The 19,417-nt window shown below is 41.9% G+C and overlaps 3 protein-coding genes across 7 annotated transcripts in view; all 3 read left to right on the top strand.

The window, feature by feature from the left end:
- The window catches only part of pcnt (pericentrin), a 37,854-nt gene extending 30,271 nt beyond the window's left edge, over positions 1–7,583 (top strand). For all 4 annotated transcript variants that reach the window (XM_069661422.1, XM_069661421.1, XM_069661420.1 and 1 more), the window contains 16 exons: positions 341–511; positions 633–822; positions 1,112–1,440; positions 1,531–1,633; positions 1,745–1,917; positions 2,002–2,277; positions 2,392–2,549; positions 2,699–2,828; positions 3,052–3,843; positions 3,925–4,104; positions 4,272–4,490; positions 4,637–4,863; positions 4,933–5,012; positions 5,097–5,238; positions 5,336–5,463; positions 7,077–7,583. In XM_069661422.1, coding sequence (XP_069517523.1) covers positions 341–511; positions 633–822; positions 1,112–1,440; positions 1,531–1,633; positions 1,745–1,917; positions 2,002–2,277; positions 2,392–2,549; positions 2,699–2,828; positions 3,052–3,843; positions 3,925–4,104; positions 4,272–4,490; positions 4,637–4,863; positions 4,933–5,012; positions 5,097–5,238; positions 5,336–5,463; positions 7,077–7,120 — 3,342 coding nt within the window. In that variant the 3' untranslated portion in view covers positions 7,121–7,583. The remainder of the gene's footprint in view (positions 1–340; positions 512–632; positions 823–1,111; positions 1,441–1,530; positions 1,634–1,744; positions 1,918–2,001; positions 2,278–2,391; positions 2,550–2,698; positions 2,829–3,051; positions 3,844–3,924; positions 4,105–4,271; positions 4,491–4,636; positions 4,864–4,932; positions 5,013–5,096; positions 5,239–5,335; positions 5,464–7,076) is intronic.
- Positions 7,584–8,525: 942 nt separating this feature from the next.
- On the top strand, positions 8,526–14,932 carry senp2 (SUMO specific peptidase 2). 2 transcript variants are annotated; one of them, XM_069661859.1, is made up of 17 exons: positions 8,526–8,823; positions 9,525–9,586; positions 9,678–9,790; positions 10,284–10,350; positions 10,479–10,560; positions 10,669–10,843; positions 11,207–11,313; positions 11,404–11,486; positions 11,671–11,719; positions 11,811–11,883; positions 11,985–12,137; positions 12,236–12,367; positions 12,963–13,187; positions 13,436–13,515; positions 13,623–13,707; positions 13,796–13,891; positions 13,995–14,932. In XM_069661859.1, the coding sequence occupies exons 1-17, from the start codon at positions 8,645–8,647 to the stop codon at positions 14,055–14,057; spliced, it is 1,824 nt and encodes a 607-aa protein (XP_069517960.1). In that variant the 5' UTR covers positions 8,526–8,644; the 3' UTR covers positions 14,058–14,932. The 2 variants fall into 2 exon arrangements, with proteins under 2 accessions (XP_069517960.1, XP_069517959.1); XM_069661858.1 differs by having other exon boundaries at positions 11,982–12,137.
- A 583-nt stretch (positions 14,933–15,515) lies between these two features.
- LOC138591058 (transformer-2 protein homolog alpha-like) lies at positions 15,516–19,374 on the top strand. The gene is made up of 8 exons (XM_069661564.1): positions 15,516–15,670; positions 16,888–17,018; positions 17,172–17,331; positions 17,525–17,713; positions 17,842–17,957; positions 18,049–18,252; positions 18,449–18,519; positions 18,674–19,374. The coding sequence occupies exons 1-8, from the start codon at positions 15,635–15,637 to the stop codon at positions 18,682–18,684; spliced, it is 918 nt and encodes a 305-aa protein (XP_069517665.1). The 5' UTR covers positions 15,516–15,634; the 3' UTR covers positions 18,685–19,374.
- Positions 19,375–19,417: the final 43 nt, after the last annotated feature.

The raw sequence follows: 19,417 nt of genomic DNA, 5'->3' as shown, positions 1-19,417 counted from the left end.
GCCTGCTGCATGTCTTTGCTGTCTGATCGGTTTTAGACGTTGTTTCTAGTTGTTTTTAGCAAGTGTAGTAGAAGTTGTTATCGTGGGCTGATGAGGTATGTAGCAGACATAAATGACTGATGCATGTTTGGTGCTTTTTAAGTGTGTTAAATGTTAACTGTTGACTTAAAATCTATAGTTGCATTTGTGTAAACAGTAGTTGTAGTGGGTTTTTTTTATAGGAAAACTCAAAACTATGGACACATTTAAGTTAAAATATAGTATGTGACTAGTTTTTGTGAAGCCCCGTATCCAGGGAAATGTTTGTTGCTGCTTTATAAATATGTTTTCCATTTGTCAGACGCATGCTGAGGTGACCCTGGCTAAAGCAGACGCTGCCTTGAGACAGAAGGAGGTTGAGATCACTCAATTGAGGGCTGATCATCAGGCTGTGAGGGCGGAGCTGACCGCTGTCAAACAGGGTCTGAGCACCAGTACGGAAAGAGCTGAGAAACTACATGAGGAGGGACAGGTGGGAATACATGACAACAGCAGAGTATACGTTTTAAAGCAACCTGTTTGTGGTCTGAAATGGTTGCAGTACTCCTTTAAGTTTAATAATAGCTGACAGCTCACTTATTTCTGTCCATCAGACCAAAGACCGAGCCCTGGTCGACCTGGAGACCGATAACCAGCGGCTGAAGGCGGAGCTCCGACGTCTACAAGAGGACCTGGCTGTGCAGGAGGAGGAACTGGCCTATCAGCAAAGAGAACTACAGCAACTCAGACAACACTGTCAGCAGCAGGAAGCACTACCTCACCAACAAGGATACCCACAGAAAAGTGAGAGCTTGATGAAGCTTTAAACGTATTCTGTGCTGTTATTTCAAAATCAATTGCACGGCTTCATTTTCCTGTGTAGTTTTATTATAGTAGATGATTTCAGGATGGAAAATGAACACCTGAAACTAAAGTAGTTAGTAGGATGGTGAAGCTTGTCACCTGCATTCTTAAACATAGCAGGGAACTACTACTATTAAACAGCCCTGTAGTGAAGGGAACCTTTTTAAAGATGAGAAGATCCCAACAGAAACATCTCATGAGAACAATTTGTGTTTGTCTCTTTTGTCAGATATTTCTCAAAGAGCTTTCGAGGAAGCGCTGAGCGCCTCTCGTGATGACGCCTCTCTGAGCTCTCCAGAGGTTTTGAGGAGACTCGAATGCTCCGAAGACCGAATCCCAGAGCGGTTCCACGCCTCGGTTCTCGGCTCTCGTCTGTCTGAGTTCAGCGCTCTGAACAGCACGGGCCTGGATTTCCCCCACGTCAAAACCTCACCCAGGGTTGTGATGGAGCCTCCGCTCTCCAGGACCATCACACCAGATCCAGCCACGCAGAGCACCCACTCCCCAGGCTCCATGTCGGACAACTTCTCCATGCTCGACTCGATGGACACTGACAAAGTAAGCAGTTTAACACTTTAATACCTTTCTTTGCATTTTGTAGGACGTTTTTCTTCAGTTTAAATCTGGATTAACATTCTTTTCTCTTAGGTGCGTGAGTTGGAAGGACTTGACCTAACAGCGCCTCCGTCTCCTCTTGGCTCCACTTCCTCCTTGTCAGCACCAGAATGGGCCAGTGACGGATATGGCAGCAGTGAGTATCTGCACACTGACTATAAATCTTCAGTCATACTGGTTTAGTCTCAACCAGTGCAGTACATTTATCTGCTGATACATCATATTTAACTTCTCTGTTGTGTTTCAGATGTGAGTTCAGAGTTGGGTGCGAGGCTCAGAGTGGAGCTGGAACAGACTGAAAGGCTGGATGCTCAGTTCGTTGAGTATCTCCGCTGCAGAGGAATTAACCCCACAGCTAACACAGACAGTGCAGCAGGCAGTATGAGCTACAGCGATGACCTGTTGTCACCTGAGCTTCAGGCAGGTTTCATTTTTTCTTAACGGGAATCCTATTAATCGAGTGAAGCTAAATTAACTCAGGTTTCTTACTCCATCTTTTTGCAGGCTCTGCTGAAGAAAGTGTATCAAGAAAGCTGCCGAATTCTCACTTTGTCCCAACGTCGAGGCCCTTCCTCATCCCAGCCTCACGGCTCAGACGTAAAAGCCTTCTCATTCAGTCAGACTCAGCACTATTCTGAGGAAAGCTCCGCTCTGCTGGACCACCGGGACAAATCATCCCCCAACCCTCCCATGGGCTGGCAGCAGGAGAAGAGGGCGCTGCAGGAGACTGTGATCGCTCTCAGAGAGCTGCTCTGTCGGATGGCCCAGAGACACACACAAGTGAGTTTACAATGATGTGCATTTAGGTACAAGGTCGGAGAGCTTTAATCCTAATGTCTGAATTTGACCCTTGTTTTTGCTTAGTATCTGTTGTTTACTTTCTCCTCTTTTCAGCCTGAATACAGAGGTGATGATGACTGGCACAGAGATCAACTTCGGATGGTTGGACAAGTTGAATCCCAACTGAGGGCAGAGCTGGAAGAGCGCCAGAAACACCTGAAATGTGCTCATGACACTCAGCAAGAACAAAAGAACAAAATACAGTCACTAAGGTATATTACACACACACACACACACACACACACACACACACACACACACACACACACACAAAAATAATTGTCCTTCTGTCACACTCACACAAGCGTGTTGTCATACAACACTAACAAATTAATATGAATTACTTTGTGCTTTTCTTCAGACTGGTTGTTGAAGAGGGCGAGGAAGCTCTGAGGAGGGAGCAGAGCCGGGTGCAGGAGCTTCAGCAGCTAGTGGAGCAGGAGAGAGCCCTGAGTCTCCGTAAGGACAGAGAGGAGGAGGAAAGGAGAGGGGTAAGATGACATGCATACCACACATAGTGTAAATACTGAGCCCTCCATACGTTCTCATTTAAAAACCTTAGTTAGAAGAAACAAATGGGGTATTCTGATTTATTTAACAACAAATATACCTGATGTCTCTACAGTGTTGAACATCAAACAATGTGAAGAATTCAGTGTGCTTAAGCTTTCCCTTTTTGAACTCTGAAATATGACCCTTCTCTTCCCTCTCCAGGCTGTGCAATTATCTTCTGAGCAGCAGAGGTCAGAGGTCATGGCTCTGAAGGGTCAGGTGGAGCAGGAGAAGGTGGCCTGCAGCAACCTCAGACGGGAGCTTCAGATCGAACAGTCCCGCAGTGTCCTGCTGGAGAAACGCTTCAACGACACCCAGAAGGAGCTAGAAGACGAGCGCCAGCGTTCTGCTCAACAACAAGACCTGAACTTGCAAGAAAAGACTCGTCTTGAACGTCTCTTGACTGAAGCACAAACTCGCCTAACAGAAATCCACTCAAAGCTTGCAGATGCTCACAGGAAGCTGGATGAGGTGCGAGGCCGCTGTTCCCAGCAGGTGGATGAACTCAGCCGAAGACACGAGGCTGATGAAGCCAGAGACAGGAAGTTCATCTCCGACCTGCGCGCCCAGCTCGAGCAGGAGCGAAGGCAGGGGGAGGAGCTGGCGGCTGTGACGGACAATCTGAGGACTGAGCTGCTGCAGAGCAGGAGAAAATGGGAAGAGGAGGACAGAACGAGGAGGGAGGAGCTGCAGAGGGCGCAGGAGGCCGCCACCCGACATCGTGTCACTATGGAGACCTTGAGGGAGCAGAAACAGGAGGCCAGCCGCGCTTCAGAGGCGGAGCGAGAGCAGTCCAGACGCCAAGGGGTGGAGCTGGCTGAGCTGAAGGAGAGACTGCGAATGCTGAAGGACAAAGAGAGAGAGAGGGAGGAGCAGTGGGAGAGAGAGAGGAGGAAGGGGAGGCAGGAGCAGATGGAGAGGGAGAGACGACAAGAGAAGACCAACAACAAACTGGTACTTACACTTACTTTACTATACTCACTACTTTAACAAATTTGATGCTCTTTTTTTTTTAAAGATGATGTCTGATTTTAGTGTGAGCTGGAGTTGTTGAGGCAACAGGACCAGCAGCGCATGCAGGAGCTGCAGCGCACTCTGGCAGAGCTGGAAAGAGAGGAGAGAGAGATGGCTGCACAGAGGCTGTCGGGACGGACTACGGGGCAGCAACACAAGGCTGCATCCTCGCAGAGCACCGTCCAGATAGGAAGCAAGCAGGTACACAAGTTGTTATTACATTCAGAGATTCAACAAAATAATATAGGTCATGGTTATGGCAAAGTGAGACCTGAACTTTTTTCTATTTTTCTTTGTTCAGTTGTTAAGCCACATCCTCCCGTAGTTTTAGGTTGTTAGCAAACTGGACTGTTGTTTTTTTTATGTAGACATCGTCCACGCCGTCCTCACCCAAGCTGCTGGAGAGGCTGTTGGAGGAGAACCTGGAGCTGACGGAGCGTGTGACATCACTCAGTCAGGAGAGAGCCACCCTAAAACACAGACTCACCTGCCTGGAGCGAGAGCTGCGGCGCACAGAGAATGAGCTCGCCAAGGTCACCACGGAAAGTGAAAACAGACCCATTCATGATGTTGCCAGCAACAGCAAGGTCAGTAAGAAACGCGTGCACACACACACTTGTTCTGATATAAACAACAGCATAACTTTGTAACCTTGTTATGAAGTTGAGCAGCTGCTGTTTGCTAATATAAGAGGGTAATGGAAAAAATAAAAACCCTGTTCATATGTTTGCAGTTGCAGCGTTTTTATGAGCGCTACCTGCGTGCCGAGAGCTTCAGGAAAGCTCTGGTGTACCAGAAGCGTTACCTGCTGCTGCTGTTGGGAGGCTTCCAGGAGTGTGAGCAGGCCACACTGTGTCTCATCGCCCATATGGGGGCACGGCCGTCACCACCGCTGTCCTCCCAGCACAGACCACTCAGACGATTTAGGGCTGCTGTACGAGTCGTCATTGCTGTCTCAAGGTAGGGACCTTGCCACTAAGTTGAGAGTTTCGTCAGCCTTATGTGTGAATAACACCTTTTTGTTTTCAGGATGAGGTTCCTGACCAGGAAATGGAACAGAGCGATCAGAAGATTATCGGCATCAGGGGCTGTTAACGGGCATGCTTCAGGTCAGCGCAGTTCACACATTTTATAGTGCGGTCATAAGCATCACTTGACCATGGTTGTATTTTTAACCTAAATGTCTCCCACAGGGCCTAAAGCTGAAGTTTTAAGGCAGCAACAGCAGAGGTTAAATTCCGAATCGCCACCAAACAGAGAATGCAGTGCCGTCCACAGAGACACAGTGTCTGCCCTCGTCCCACCCATCAAATCACCCTTCAGATTACACAACAGGTTTGAGCTCCTATTTGGCAAACACTTGTCAACTTAACATTTTGAAGTGGAAGACTTCATAAATACTTACGTGGAACTGAATTATGTTTTACCGTAGGACATTCTCCAGCACCAGTCTGGCCTCTGGGCTTTCAGGAGGAACGTCTCAGGATCCAGAGCGATCCCTGACCGAGTATATCCACCATCTAGAGAAGGTCCAGCAGCGGTTGGTGGGAGCCAGACACGGTGAGCAGCATTATGGATATGTGGGTGAATGTCAGGACAAAAGATGCAGTTGGATTTACCAGGGTGGAGGATTCTTTATTAGGTGCACATTGGAAACACTGGTTAAAGGATCGGAGCACTGTTGGTGATTTCACACTGGGAGATGTTACAGGGCACTGGGATTTGTTCTACAGCTCTCATGCAAAGATCAGACAACACAATATTATACTGTATTTCACCATCACCCTTTGGTGAAGAGCATTATATTGTTTTCCAGGAAGTGTTCTTCCCATTCCTCTGAGGAATTAAAACAGACAAATCTGCTGCTTACTCAGTTCAGTGAAGTAAAAACAATCTTATTTTGTGTTGGAACACTTCCTGCGAAACAGCATGTTATTAAATCCCACAAAACCTGTGTGCTCTATCATCTCCCAACATAGTAAGCGAGACTCATTTAGCCCCACCCCCTAAAGAGGAGAGGAGGATACAGTCAGCCTGTTCCCCTAATATGATTGGTTATCGGCAGCGCTGGCTGCAGGAGAATAGGACGTGGCTGTACCTGAGCTGCTTGTCGCCCCTTTACCTGAATGGCCAAGGTGAGTGTGAGTGTAACATACTCACTCCACCAAACAATAAGGCAGCACAAGGCACTGATCAGGATGGGTGCTGGGTCGCTGAGTGCACCAAATTGGAGGTGGTAACACTTTGGTCTGGAGCGTACATGTCCTGCAGGTTTCTGATCCGCATTTATTTATGTTCAATTCTGTAAAGGGAGTCTTCTGTAGATAGAAATGAAACGCAATTGAATGACTGCATATGCTAAGTAACACTTGATTCATTCAGTATTTCTGAAATTAGCTGATATATTTCAGCTGATTTGCTGTGATGGATTAGATAGAGCTTGTTTTATACAAACAGACAACTGAAACAGAAGCTGTCGTCATGGTAGAAAGGGGGCAGAATTGCTGCAGCAGTGTAATCCTATAAGGAATCTTAAAGATACAAAATGTACATAGCCTGCTGTCACTGTCATACACAAAACTGCAAGGCATTATTAACCATCAAAGACCAGAGTGTGCCCGCCTTGTCGATCATGGACTCACTTTGTTGTACTGTGTTTTTTTGTTTTTATTGCAGGAGCTTTTTTTTTTTAATATACTCTTACTCAGAAGTTTTTTATGTGATGATATGCCTCTGCAATATTTCCTCGTGTTAAATGACTTAAGGAACATCAGGCTATTGGTAGTGCGGCAGAAGATATAAACCTATAAAAGATGTGGCTAATTCAAAAATTTCAAGTCTTTTCTGTTAATGCTGTTTCATAACTTTCCTAACTAATTATTATTTAATTGAGAGTTTTGTCATTAAGCAATAGAGTTTAAATGCAGGACTTGTGCATATATTTAAACAGATTTTATCGTGGGGAAAAAAATATTTTCAATGTTTTAGTCATGGCAATACATGCCTATGACAAGATATAACTAAAAGAAAAAAAGAGACTATCACCTGTGTCTTCCTTTTTAGCGCTAAGATAGTTTAAGTATTAGTTGTGTGTTTCTAAGCTGCAAAAATAGATCCATAATAAAGGGTGCAATTCATATTTTCTAATTTTCTTTTTTTGTGTGTCCCAACAGGTTCGTCAGCTCTCCAGCCCGACCCAAAGTTGTTGGACCACTGAAATATTGAATGTCTCTCGTCTGCATATTGTTACAAAACTGTCCTTGCCTTATATCCATGTAGAAATATGTAGAAAGTAGTATCACGGTGTTGAATTCCCTTTTGTTTTTTTTAATAAGTGCATAAATTATTTTTAATATTTGTTAGTGTAACTTTTCTATTCTCTGTACTTAAGTATTTTGAAGGTCTCTCTTGATATGTTGAAAGAAATGTTTTTCATTATTTTAAATACGGCTGTTATTTTTCTACTAATGTTTTATACCATTTTGTGCTATGTAAATATGACATCCAATGTTCCTTGCACAAGTGTCAAATTTGCACTGGTTTTAACTGTAATTCCATGATAAATATATTTAGTGATTGCATTATTGCATAAAGGTAACCCATAGGTGTTTTTGTATTGTCTATTCTTCTTCTATAAAGTTGATAAATATTTTAAATGTGTGTGTGTGTGTGTGCAAACTAAACAGCTTATTCATGGCAGCTTTCATGGCAGCTTATAATATAACTATGCCTTTGGGTATCTGTCACTTTTTCACAATGCAAGTAAAAGACACAATTCATATTAGATGTTTGTTGTGTGCAATTCTTTTTCTAACCTTAAGCAGGATAGACTTGTTGAACTTAATAGCTCTTAAAAACAGTACTCTGTTAACAGTTCAATTAAAATATCAGAAATAAAATAATGTAGAACAGAACTGGAGACGAACATTAACAGGTTCATTTACTAGCTACACTTGCACTGGTGACACTTTTCTCACTTTTGCTTTTCCAGTCCAGATTTTTTTAATATATTTTGTGTCTCCCCATTTTCAACTAAAAAAAAAGCATTTGATTCTATGCTATTATTTTGGTATCATAACCAATTGGACCTCTGTCAGTAAAATCTATATCAAGGCAACGATTTTAACCTATCATATTTTACATTGCAAAAGTCATGAGCGTTAAATGAGGATAATGTCACGTTTTGAACTTCATACTGAATCATAATTTTGAAGCAACATAAACTTTGACCAGAATAAATATTCTTATAATGTAACATTTCTTAAACTCCCATTTTACAATGAAATGTGCTCGTTTGTTTGCCTTCATCTTATCTGTGAATCAGATATAGTAACTGGGATGTTGACCATTATGTAACCGAGTTGTCATCTGAGTAGCTCAACAGCAGCAAATGATACAATCTACCACTGACGAGCTTTCCCGTCTCAGTCAGGGGTTAGTTCGTTTATGAAGTCGGCAGAGGCCGCTTGTGGTCGTTCTTCCAATTCATGTTTACACTCCACTTGTACTGTAGATATCCGCCCACCCGTTTTTCGTAGACACACAAAACGTTCGCACCTCGAGAAACAGAAACAACACGTGACGCATATCCTTCGCATTTTAGCACTGCGCCGCTAGTGGGAAGCTAAGTCAAAGGAAGGTTCTGTGTGTGTCGTAGATCGTTGTTTGGCATCTTCTCGGTGTTAAGATAGTCCTGGCCCGCGTAGAAAACCCCGTTTCAATTTTCTCGTATTTGTCTGGGATGTATGGATGGATAGTTGACGGAATCTCGTCGCTGTTTGAGCCCGTTTCGGGGCAAAACCCCAGCGAGTGGCCCGGGAAAGGAAACGTTAGCGCGGAGGTACCCACGCGACCTGCAGTTAGAGCGCGAGCACAGCAGCAGGAGACCCACGGCAGACCGGCTAAACGGAACTACCAGAGGTCGGTTGTTCAGGATTAAGACTCTGTGTAGATGTTCAGTTTTAATAGTCGAATGGTCGGTACAACGTTACATACCACTGGTTATTTAATGCTATGCATAACGTCCCTTAGCTTGAGCAACAAGGTTACTGGTTGAATCTCAATTGATGGTAAATGTCAGCTAACTAAGGTAGGATTAGCGCTAATTAGCCTGACCGTTAAAACTATCAACAAGAAAGGAGAGCGATAAGATAATAGCATAGTTGTGATAATAGTTGGCTTTGTGTTTACGTTACTGTGATAATGACACACTTCTTGATATAACAACCTTACTGTCATACAGACGTATTAGTTCATGATACACCTGGACTGTATGAAAGGGACAATGCTCCTTAAGAACTATGTTACGATGTTTAATTGCTCCTTGTGACTTTCAGATATCAGTGATGGACGATGGCATTTACATTTCGGCCTACTTAAATAAAATGTAGAAATATAGTTACATTGCGCACACTTGAGTCGAGTTAATGTCGTAGCATTACATCAAGCTTTTTGAGGGCATCAATTAGCATTTAGACATGATAAAAGCGTTGTTTTATCTGCCGAAAATATCAGCAGAAAAATGACATCTGCCAATATGTCATTTTTAAGCTATAATCAGCAGATACCGATAACGTGCTGATAATGCCGTGCATCCCTAATATTTATGTTTCCTGTTACAGTGTTGATGTTGCAGACAGCGTTTGCCAAAGTGACCAGGTCGAGGTGAAAAGGCGCAGGAGAGGTGTGTTAAAAACGCACAAGCAATTTCTTATATCCAAAATTCTTTCACAAATGAAGACAGTTGTTGATTTTTGTGCTGTCCTTCTTGTCAGATGTAGTCCTTAGCTTTGTGAAGAAGACTGTGGCCGGGGTAGCACGTCTGCTTAGGCTGCGAAACCCACTGACGACCAGGTGCGAGAAGCCCAGGCAGTATGAAGAGACACAGGTTAGTACCTCAATCCCCTTCTTCAGATGACTACGTGTAAAGTTTGACCCACACAGATGCACAGCTTTCAGAAATTGTAAACATTAATGTTCCAGTTCAGACTTGGCTTGTAAATGCTGTCATTCTGAAGATCAACCTGCTCCCTGTAGTTTGCATATACAAAACAATTCCTACAAAAACCAGGTGGATACAGTTACATTTGCCTACACCTGATAACTAAGACAAGGTTTTAATGGCTGTATTTAAAACCTGAGATAAGCTAGTGACCGGGTTAATGTTTATTGCGTTTTTTGATCAGATTTTGTGGTTATTAGTTGCATTAAAAAACAGTCTGTAACATGTAACTAGTCTGTAACTTGGGGTGAGTTAATTCAGTATGTCGGTTACACTTTAGTGTTGTTTAACAAAATTATCAATCAGCTTTATTGATGCTCTGAGGTTACATTTATTATTTGCATTCCCCAATTACCTTGCATTTTCTCCTTTGATCCAGCCTGTCACTCTGATGGGGATAGATGAGCTCCACACCTCATGGCTGAACAGTACTGAGTGGAGAATGAGTAAGTGCGAGCAGCTATAACTGCAGGAAAACAATGACCTTTCATAGATAGATAGATGTACTTTATTGATCCCGAACTGGTTCCTTATCTCCTGAGTCATTTGATTGATTTTTGTCATTTCTCTTCAGATAAACCAGTGGGTGGAGTGAACGAGAGGGGTGGGAAGAATCCCTTTCAGAGCCCTTCACCTCCTTTAATGAGGAAATACAGGCAAGTCCACTGGCAAGTTGATTTGCAACTGTTGCAGTTCCCTTCACTCATCCAGTTTGCTGTAATTACGCATCACTTTTGCTAATGTATATAACCTTCTGAATCCAGTGGGGCCGGGCTGTCGGCAGGTCTCCCTGACTGGGGGAAGGACCGTGAGAGGAGAGGCTCTCTCCAGCTGCTGCCGTCCAGACCTGCTCTGAGGGTGGGAACCTCTAATCCTGATTTAACCTGCAATGGCTTTGGTCACCAACGCTGCTACAAGCCCAGTCTCACCGTGGAGGAGGTAAAATATTAAATTACTTGGCTTAATTTAATCGATTTATATAAGGATACTTTGTTATCCTGCTTCCTTTTGGTGTTTTTAGGAATTTGGAAATCTTCCCAAATGACACAATAGGCAACATTTGTGTAAAAATTATATGTTAAAATGTTAAAAAAATATATTTTTTACATAAACCTACAAAGTGGTAATCCCATTTTTTTAAATCACCGCAATTTCTCCATTTATAAGCCTAAGTATGATCCAATGCAATATATCAGCGTCATGCTTGTCTCAGGCGAGACCATTAACAACTTTAGGGATTCAGGGAACCCACTACCACAAATATGCTGTGTCGGTTGTAATATATTTGCTTTCTCCCTAAAGACCATAAAGCAGAATGATAAGGAGCGCTACAGGCGCCTGCTGGAGATGGTGACAGAAAAATACAGCAAAAGCCAACCACTACCTTTCAAACAGACAAAACCGCAAGAGTGAGTATAACCATGTAATTCCGTTCATTCAAGAGCCGTTAAACAACAAACTGTTGGCTCACTCAGATCCTTTTCTCCTCTTTGTTCTAGTGCATCGCTGTTACAGAGTGATCCCAAAACTGCTGCTCCAGCAAAAGCCTTTGAACCAGTACCCAGGAAGACAGGATACACAGGTAAGAGGCCTATCCACCTCCACAGACGGTTAAATTAATGGGTAGTATTAAGTGATGTTTTTATTTCAGAGATTCAGTTCCTATTAGTCTCCTGCCTGTTTGTATTTTAAAACAGGACAAATATGTCAAATAAACACGCTCTATTAAAATTCCCATGCACAACTGACTTTCTTTTTTTCTACAGCTACCCAAAGTGTGTTCACATGGAGAAATGCAGCTGCAATGAAGGACAGGTAGGTGTCGTATTTCTCCATATATGCCTCTGTGTGCTCTGTGTGTGTGTGAAATGTATATTGATTGTTTGACAAACCTCTTCTTCTGCAGGCGCAGTAGCTTGACCTTTAGTAAGACCTACAGTGGAGCCTTTGAGGACACACAGCCTGTTAGATGTGCAAAGGTACTAATTTCTCTTGCTCTCTCACGACAAACTACTCATTAGGTTATTATAACGGTTGTAAACTCATATTATTTCTGTAATGTTGATCTGTGTTGCAGCAGAAACAGGCAGCAGATTTGGACCTTTCTACAGAAGTCGCTACCCGTCTCAATCTAGTGGACAGAGAGACTCCTGCTGTCAGCGTCCCTGACGCACAAACTGCACATGCAGCACATGCAAGACACAGCGATGATGAAATACCTCGGTTGACCAAGGTGAGATTGTCAGGAGTTGGGTGTAGTCACTGTGCTGAAGTAAGCATGGGCACAGATAATTTTATTTCTTAAAGTATATGTATTGTCTTTGTGTGTAGGAAATGGCAGCGGAGGTGAGCTGTGCTCTGGCTCAGAGTGATCCCAACCTTGTTCTAAGTGCGGCTTTCAAACTGCGCATCACACAAAGAGACTTGGCCACGCTGCAGGAAGGCGGCTGGCTCAACGATGAGGTAAGAGTGTAAAGACAGTTTTAAGTATGGTAATTATGGGATATTAAAGAAGCCAATTAAGATAGAAGCTATACCAAACACAAGTAGCATGAATAGATAACAGCTACTGTACCCTTTTACATCAATGTCACTGACAACATACTGTATCTTCGGGGAGCAGGTCACTCAATAAGCTGTGGCAGGGCTTCTCAAGTGTACTGTAGTAAAAACGCTAACAATACCTACCTCTTCATGAACAGTGTGTTAATTAAATTTACTCCATGTGTGGAGTGTGGCCGTCTGATGTCAAGTTATGTTTGGCAGTAGCAGACACTGCACCCGGTCACCATGGAAACAAAGTTTGTTGCATGACCTTCTTTCTAAAATTAGCATCACACAATGTGCCTAACACAACTGAGATGTTCAGAATGCTCATGTCAGCATCCCTCTAACTATTGTGCTCATGCACCACTGTGTTACTTAAAAAGTGATTTGATAGTTATTGTTTATATCACTATAATATGTACTGAAAGTCAATTCCTTGCACAGCAAATTGTAACCAATGTCTTTTTTCATCATTTATTATATTGCTCCTCTTCTATTTCCTCTAACACAGGTGATCAACTTCTACCTTTCCCTTGTCATGGAGCGGTCCTCTGGCGTAGCAGGCGGTTTAAAAGTCTACACCTTCAGCACCTTCTTCTTCCCGAAGCTGTGTGGTGGAGGAGGCGGGCAGGCTGGTGGACACACTGCAGTGAAGCGTTGGACCAAAGCGGTCGACCTTTTCCTCTACGACCTCGTCCTGGTCCCTCTGCACCTGGGCGTCCACTGGGCTTTGGCTGTGAGTCAGAACCACAACGCCCATACGCTTATTATTTTTTCCTTTATATATTCATCCTTTTAGATAGAGATTTTTTACATACAGTGCTTAAAGTTTTTGCAAAAACCGATGTTTAGATTAAGCATTATTACTTTGTCACTTAGGATTTTTTGACACTGGTAAATTTAGACTACTGCTAATTATATCCACTGAAGATGAAAAGGTCCAGGCGGGCTAATCATACTGAATGCTTCTCACTGTCATTCCAGGTGATTGACTTAAAGTCAAAGACAGTGAAGTCATACGACTCAATGGGCCAGAGACATGACGACATCTGTAGTCTTTTACTGTGAGTCCTCATTATGCTCATATGCCTTTTTCTATGTCCACTCTGAACGCTTTTTCTATGCACCATGTTCCTGCATACTAAACACTATTGTTGTGCTCCTCTTCCAGACTTTACCTTAAAGAGGAGCACAAAGCAAAGAAAGGCAGAGAGCTCGACAGCACCAAATGGACTGTTGGCAGCTTGAGGGCCACTGTAAGTCAAACTGAGATGAGTGATTTATGTCTAAATATTTTAATTTCTCTTAGAGTAATGTTTTGTGCACTTTTCATGCCCCTTACAGGAGATTCCCCAGCAGAGAAATGGTAGTGACTGTGGTGTTTTTGCCTGTAAATATGCCGACTATATCGCAAAAGGAAGACCTTTCACCTTTAAACAGGTATACGTTTTATAATCACCTTTTGTATAGTAAAACTTTTCTAATCGTATTTCTTTCATTATGGTAATACTTACAGTAATGTTAAACTCTTCTCTCTCTACAGTGTCACATGCCTCTCTTCAGGAAGTTAATGATTTGGGAAATCGTCAATCAGAAGCTGCTATAGAGGAGCGCAACAATCTCATGAACCGCCTAACAACAGAAACCTCCTCTGTGAGATCGACACATCTGCACAGTGTACATGTTGAAGAAACCGAAACAAATGGGCCAAAGAACTGGACTCTACTGACTGAAATCTAACCCACTCTTGATGTACTGATCTGGAGGAATCAAACGCTAGTCTTAAGAGTTTCCTATCAGGAACGAATTAACATTTTGTAATCTCTGAGTTATAATTGGAGACTTTATTTGGATGTAAGAATCGTATGTCGTATACAAGCTTTGGCACTACTGACTGACTGGCTTTTTCTAATTGACCCTTTGATTGTTAGTGTTACTGTTTGAAGTTCAGCCTGAAGTGCCTTCAGCCCTCTGACACTTAGCTTAACTCAGAGCATGCTCTTGTGTATTTTGGAGAATTGTCTTGTCACATAGAACTCAAAGTAAATTCTGAGGAGCTTGACTCAGAATTCAGTGAATAAGATAGGTCGAAGGTCAGTGATATTTTTGTATAATTTGGCTGTTCTGTAGACAATGAAAATCAAAATACCTCTTTAAAGTCCCTTTAGAGAACAAACTGCATGGTTGAGCGCTTGTAATTTGCGTGTTTGATATTATTTATGACTTGCCTGGATGAGAAAGTGTTACAGAAGAGTGTGTGTGTATTGTTTGTTTTTTCTCCATGAGTAGAACACTAATAGATGTTTCCCCATATGTAACATAAGATGATGTTCGGTCTGTGAAACTTTTCCATGATCATATTGCAAGCGGCTACCTAGGGCTATGACATTTACTTACAGTATAGTATACTGCATAGTAAACTACTGTACACATGTGCATGTTTGAGTTCATGCTTTAAACTGTGATTTGTTTTTTTCCCCCCAAATGTTATAAAGTATTTCATTTTTTAACTCGACTTCTGTCTTTATTAGTATATTTTATCCGTATTACCACTTTGTTGATATCATTGCAGCAAAACTAACATTCAGAACCAAGTTAACGAAGAAATAAAGCAATTAATTATTTAGAATCATTGGGGAAATACACTTAGAGTAAATAATGTTCTTTTTGTTGAACTGTCAAGTGTGCATTTGTATTGTTCGAGGTAATATAAATCAAAAGAAAAAACGGACAACAAAGACATACATTTACTTTTGTTTGTTAGCATATTACCCTTATTATTACCTTATCTTAGTTTTGTCAAAATAAAGTCCTGTAGGCCTGCTTAGACTGCAGCAGTAATGGAAGTTTTTTTAAATGGCTTGTTATCAGTATATATGGTGAAATTAAACAACAGGTCAAAACTAGACTTAAGGGGAATATTCAATAAACACATTTAAATACCTGCCTTTCTTTGTAAAGCTTTCAGATGTATTTCATTGGGTTTTGTCCAGATAACGCTTTTATTTTGAAAACCCCGCCGGAACAGGATAACACAACGATGGTGCAGAACGTTGCTCTCGATAGCCAGTTCAGATCAAACCGGTTTGCATTGCAGTAAATTTGGCATGCAACTAAGTTAAATCTGTCCTAGTACCAGTGTACCTCTTTCTTTTTGCACATCTGCTGTGTCGTAACAATAATATGAGCGACAACGAGAAAGATTTCAAGGAGGAGCGGGTGAGTTGTGATTATTCTGTTTAAAAATAACGGTCGGAAACATGTTAAGCTAGCTAGCTAACTAAGCTGTTAGCTGCGTTTGCAGGTCGCGTAATAGCAACTAATGTTGCAAGCTGTCCTCAAAACTAAGATTAGTCTATTATTTTTAACGCAGGTAGCAAGACTGGTGACTCACCAGGACATTACGTAGTATATCGTAGTGAAATATATGATGACGGTATTTAGGGTTTGCTACGCGGCCTACAAAGATTAGCTGTCGAGAGTTGTGGCCGCCGCCTCGCCATGCTACTTTTACTTTGCCGCTAATTTGTAACAAAGCGTTAACGTTTACTTAAATACCATTATTTAAAATTAAATATTTACAACGAGTCAATATTTATATTTATGTTCATCTTTGTATTGGTACAAGTACCATAGGACCAGTCAAAACTTTATTATGCTAACATTCAAACGTGTATTCAGCTAATCAATGTTGTTTTCCTGGTTTTACTGTTTTCTTTGTACCTTTTGGTTCTTACAGAAACCAACATGCCTTATCACCCTTGTTTGTTCTTTGTTAAGGTTGAGGTTGGAAGAAAGAAAAAGGCGGAAGACGTTTCAGATGTGAAGTTGTTAATGTTTGAAGCTGATGGTGTTGATGCATGCTAATGTATGGGATGCTGAAAAGAAGCGGTCAAGATCTGTCCCCACTACTAGTGTTGTAATGGCAGATGGTAAATGGGGGAAGAGGAGGAAAAAAGAAGTCATAATGTCAAAAAGAAGAAAGAAGAAATGAAGGGTTGTATTGAAGTTAAGAAGTAAAAGAAGTAATGAAGTTAAGATCAGAAGTTTACCAGGGTATGAGTAATTTCCTAACAGCCTGCTATGTTATTACTCTTTTTCATCCTGTTTCTTTCTCTAAAGCATGCACATTTTTTTCCTCTCTTTATTGGAACATCACTGGTCAATCCCTCCATACCTTTTAGGTTAATTTTTTTATTAAATCTGTCTTTTAGCTAAATTAATTTCTACTTCAAATATTTATTTCTATGTGTCACATTCATATAATATAATTCCTTAATATTAATGACAAATCTGTTAAAGGCCAAAATGTGGTGAACTCCTTCTGAAAGGAGCATGTAACAGGAAGCACAGTCACCTCCTGGCCCTTTATTCTTGTTGTTTTGGCACATGTTCGGCTTTAGAGTGATTCTCACCTCAGAATCTGGTCTGTCCAGGACTCGCGGCATGGCTCGAGGAGTGCGTCCCCTCGGGGCTCTGCCAAATCCACCAGCCGCTCACCGGCACGCTCCAAAGGCTCTCGCCGCTCCCGGTCCAGATCTCGTTCTCGATCCAGATCCAAGTCCAGGTAAGATGGACCTTTGTTTTCATATGCATTTTCAACAGCATTTTTTTGGAGTCTGGTTGTGACATAAGGTGTCAAAATCTACATCTCTGAAGCTTTTGCATAAGTGTTGTAAAACAAGATCACTTTGAGAATTAAGTTTATTTCTGTCCTCAGGTCCCGTTCCCATCGAAGCTCACGCAGGCACTACTCCCGTTCTCGTTCCCGCTCCCACCGACGTCGTTCCAGAAGCCGATCTCGTAGCTGGGAGTACAGGCGCCGTAGGAGCCATAGCCGCTCCCCCATGTCAAATCGTCGCAGACACATTGGCAACAGGGTATAGTTGAAGTGCTTCTTCTCACCATATAAAGAGCTTGGCTTATACACAAACATATATACGAACGTGATAGATACAATATCTGTATTCACATTCCACAGATTTTTAAAGGTTTTTTGCTCAAAATAGCAGGATTTATTACAATGATGTGGCAGGTCTCTGAGTTACTTTTCTCTTCTCTTTCCTCTCTCAGGCCAATCCAGACCCCAACAGCTGTCTGGGTGTGTTTGGACTGAGCTTGTACACAACTGAAAGGGACCTGAGGGACGTCTTCTCTAAATACGGCCCTTTAAGTGATGTCAACATCGTGTATGACCAGCAGTCGCGGCGCTCAAGAGGCTTTGCTTTTGTGTACTTTGAAAACAGTGAAGACTCCAAGGAGGTAACGAGGATAAGACTTTTCACATTTACTGTTCACAACCAACTACACAGTATTTAGACAGTGAGACATGCAAACAATCTTAGTGGATTAAAAAGGTCTACTTTTGTCTGTTTTGTCATGGGTTTTAGGCCAAGGAGCGTGCTAACGGGATGGAACTTGATGGCCGCAGGATCCGAGTGGATTTCTCAATAACAAAACGCGCCCATACCCCCACTCCTGGAATCTACATGGGACGTCCCACCTAGTGAGTGTTTGTTTACAAGGCAACAGGGATATTTTCCTAAAGCTACTGTGTGTGGTATCTTCACAAATCTGGATTCAATGTGTTTTTACAGTGGTGGCGGTGGAGGTGGCAGCAGTGGGGGTGGTGGTGGTGGTGGCGGCGGCGGCGGCGGCGGCGGCGGTGGTGGTGGTAGCAGTAGTGGTGGTTCATCCCGGCGGACCTCAAGGGACTACGACAGGGGCTACGAAAGAGGCTATGACAGAGGATATGATCGTGATTATGATCGCTATGACGAGAGAGACTACAGATCATACAGGTTTGTTCCTTTTTTAAGGAACCATGACCATTGGTAGGATTGAAATGTTGTATTGAGTTTCTTTATTACTTTTAAAAGCAAGAGAAAATATGATTGAAATTAAGCTGGCCAAGTGTCTCAGAATTGTATGACTTATTAATCTAGTTCATTAGACATTAAAGGCATAGGGTGACATGTTTTTGTTTTTCCTCTACAGGCGCAGATCTCCGTCTCCTTACTATAGCAGAGGGTACCGTTCAAGATCCCGCTCACGGTCCTACTCACCACGTAAGAATTACGACTTATTTAAAGTTTATATGAAATTTCTGTAAACCTTGCAGATATTGGAACAGTTAAGATTATTTACAAAATCATTACTGAAATGAAATGTGCTACTTTTTATATGAATATCATCTTGACCTCTTACCCTCCCCTCCCACAGGTCACTACTGAGAAGTGAGAGACGAGTCGATGACAAATTCAGTGTTATGGCTTGGATGCTTGCCTTTTTAAGTTTTTTTTTTTTTTAACCATATTGTGTATATGTAGGAGAATTTGATTGTTTATGTGTAAAAGATTTGAAAGTTGTCTTTAAAAGGAAGTCTGTGTTAGCGCCACAATGTCAGTGGTGAATTCATCATGACCAAATTTGCAGGAAGAATCATGAAATCTGTATTTTGCCAAACAATGTAAATTGGCTCTCAACACAACCTGTCTGAGGGTGGTAATCAAACCAAAGGGCTGGCTTGTTCATGCTTGACTCGGCAGATACGTTTTTACAGAAGCAGGAGTTTATGTGGCTGTTATATTACAATTTCTCATCATGCTGTTTGTATGTAGTTTGCAATCATGAATGTTTTAGTTAACATATTTCTTTTTTATGTTTTTTTTTTTCTGGTGGAAAGTACTTTTTTTTGTTGTGTAAATATGCTATAAAGGTTTACTTGGGTCATTTTCTCTCTGTTTTAGGACATTGTAATGGTCATGTTGTATCATGGTTTTATTGGCAGGAATGCTGCAGGTGTTATACCTTGAAGTCACCTCAAACACTTGGATTTATTGTTTTGGTTATATATTTTTTTGTGGTTTTAATTGTTTTTCTTTTGCCATGACAGAAATAAAGATATTACTGCTTGGACTTGATGCATAAACCCTTGAGTTTTTTTGTTAAATTGAATGTAGATAA

Source organism: Semicossyphus pulcher, unplaced genomic scaffold, assembly GCF_022749685.1.
Source record: "Semicossyphus pulcher isolate SPU_LCO1_2020_fin unplaced genomic scaffold, fSemPul1.0.p SCAF_14, whole genome shotgun sequence".
Classification (NCBI taxonomy): Eukaryota; Metazoa; Chordata; class Actinopteri; order Labriformes; family Labridae; genus Semicossyphus; species Semicossyphus pulcher.
Note: the sequence above shows the minus strand (reverse complement) of the source record. Positions and strands in the feature narration are given on the sequence as shown.

Coding starts and splice junctions, on each gene's coding strand:
- senp2 (XM_069661858.1), top strand. CDS start 8,645: ATGTATGGATGGATAGTTGACGGAATCTCGTCGCTGTTTGAGCCCGTT. Junction 10,561..10,668: donor CCTTTAATGAGGAAATACAG/GCAAGTCCACTG, acceptor TTCTGAATCCAG/TGGGGCCGGGCTGTCGGCAG. Junction 13,892..13,994: donor GACCTTTCACCTTTAAACAG/GTATACGTTTTA, acceptor CTCTCTCTACAG/TGTCACATGCCTCTCTTCAG.
- LOC138591058 (XM_069661564.1), top strand. CDS start 15,635: ATGAGCGACAACGAGAAAGATTTCAAGGAGGAGCGG. Junction 17,714..17,841: donor ACAGTGAAGACTCCAAGGAG/GTAACGAGGATA, acceptor CATGGGTTTTAG/GCCAAGGAGCGTGCTAACGG. Junction 17,958..18,048: donor TACATGGGACGTCCCACCTA/GTGAGTGTTTGT, acceptor GTGTTTTTACAG/TGGTGGCGGTGGAGGTGGCA.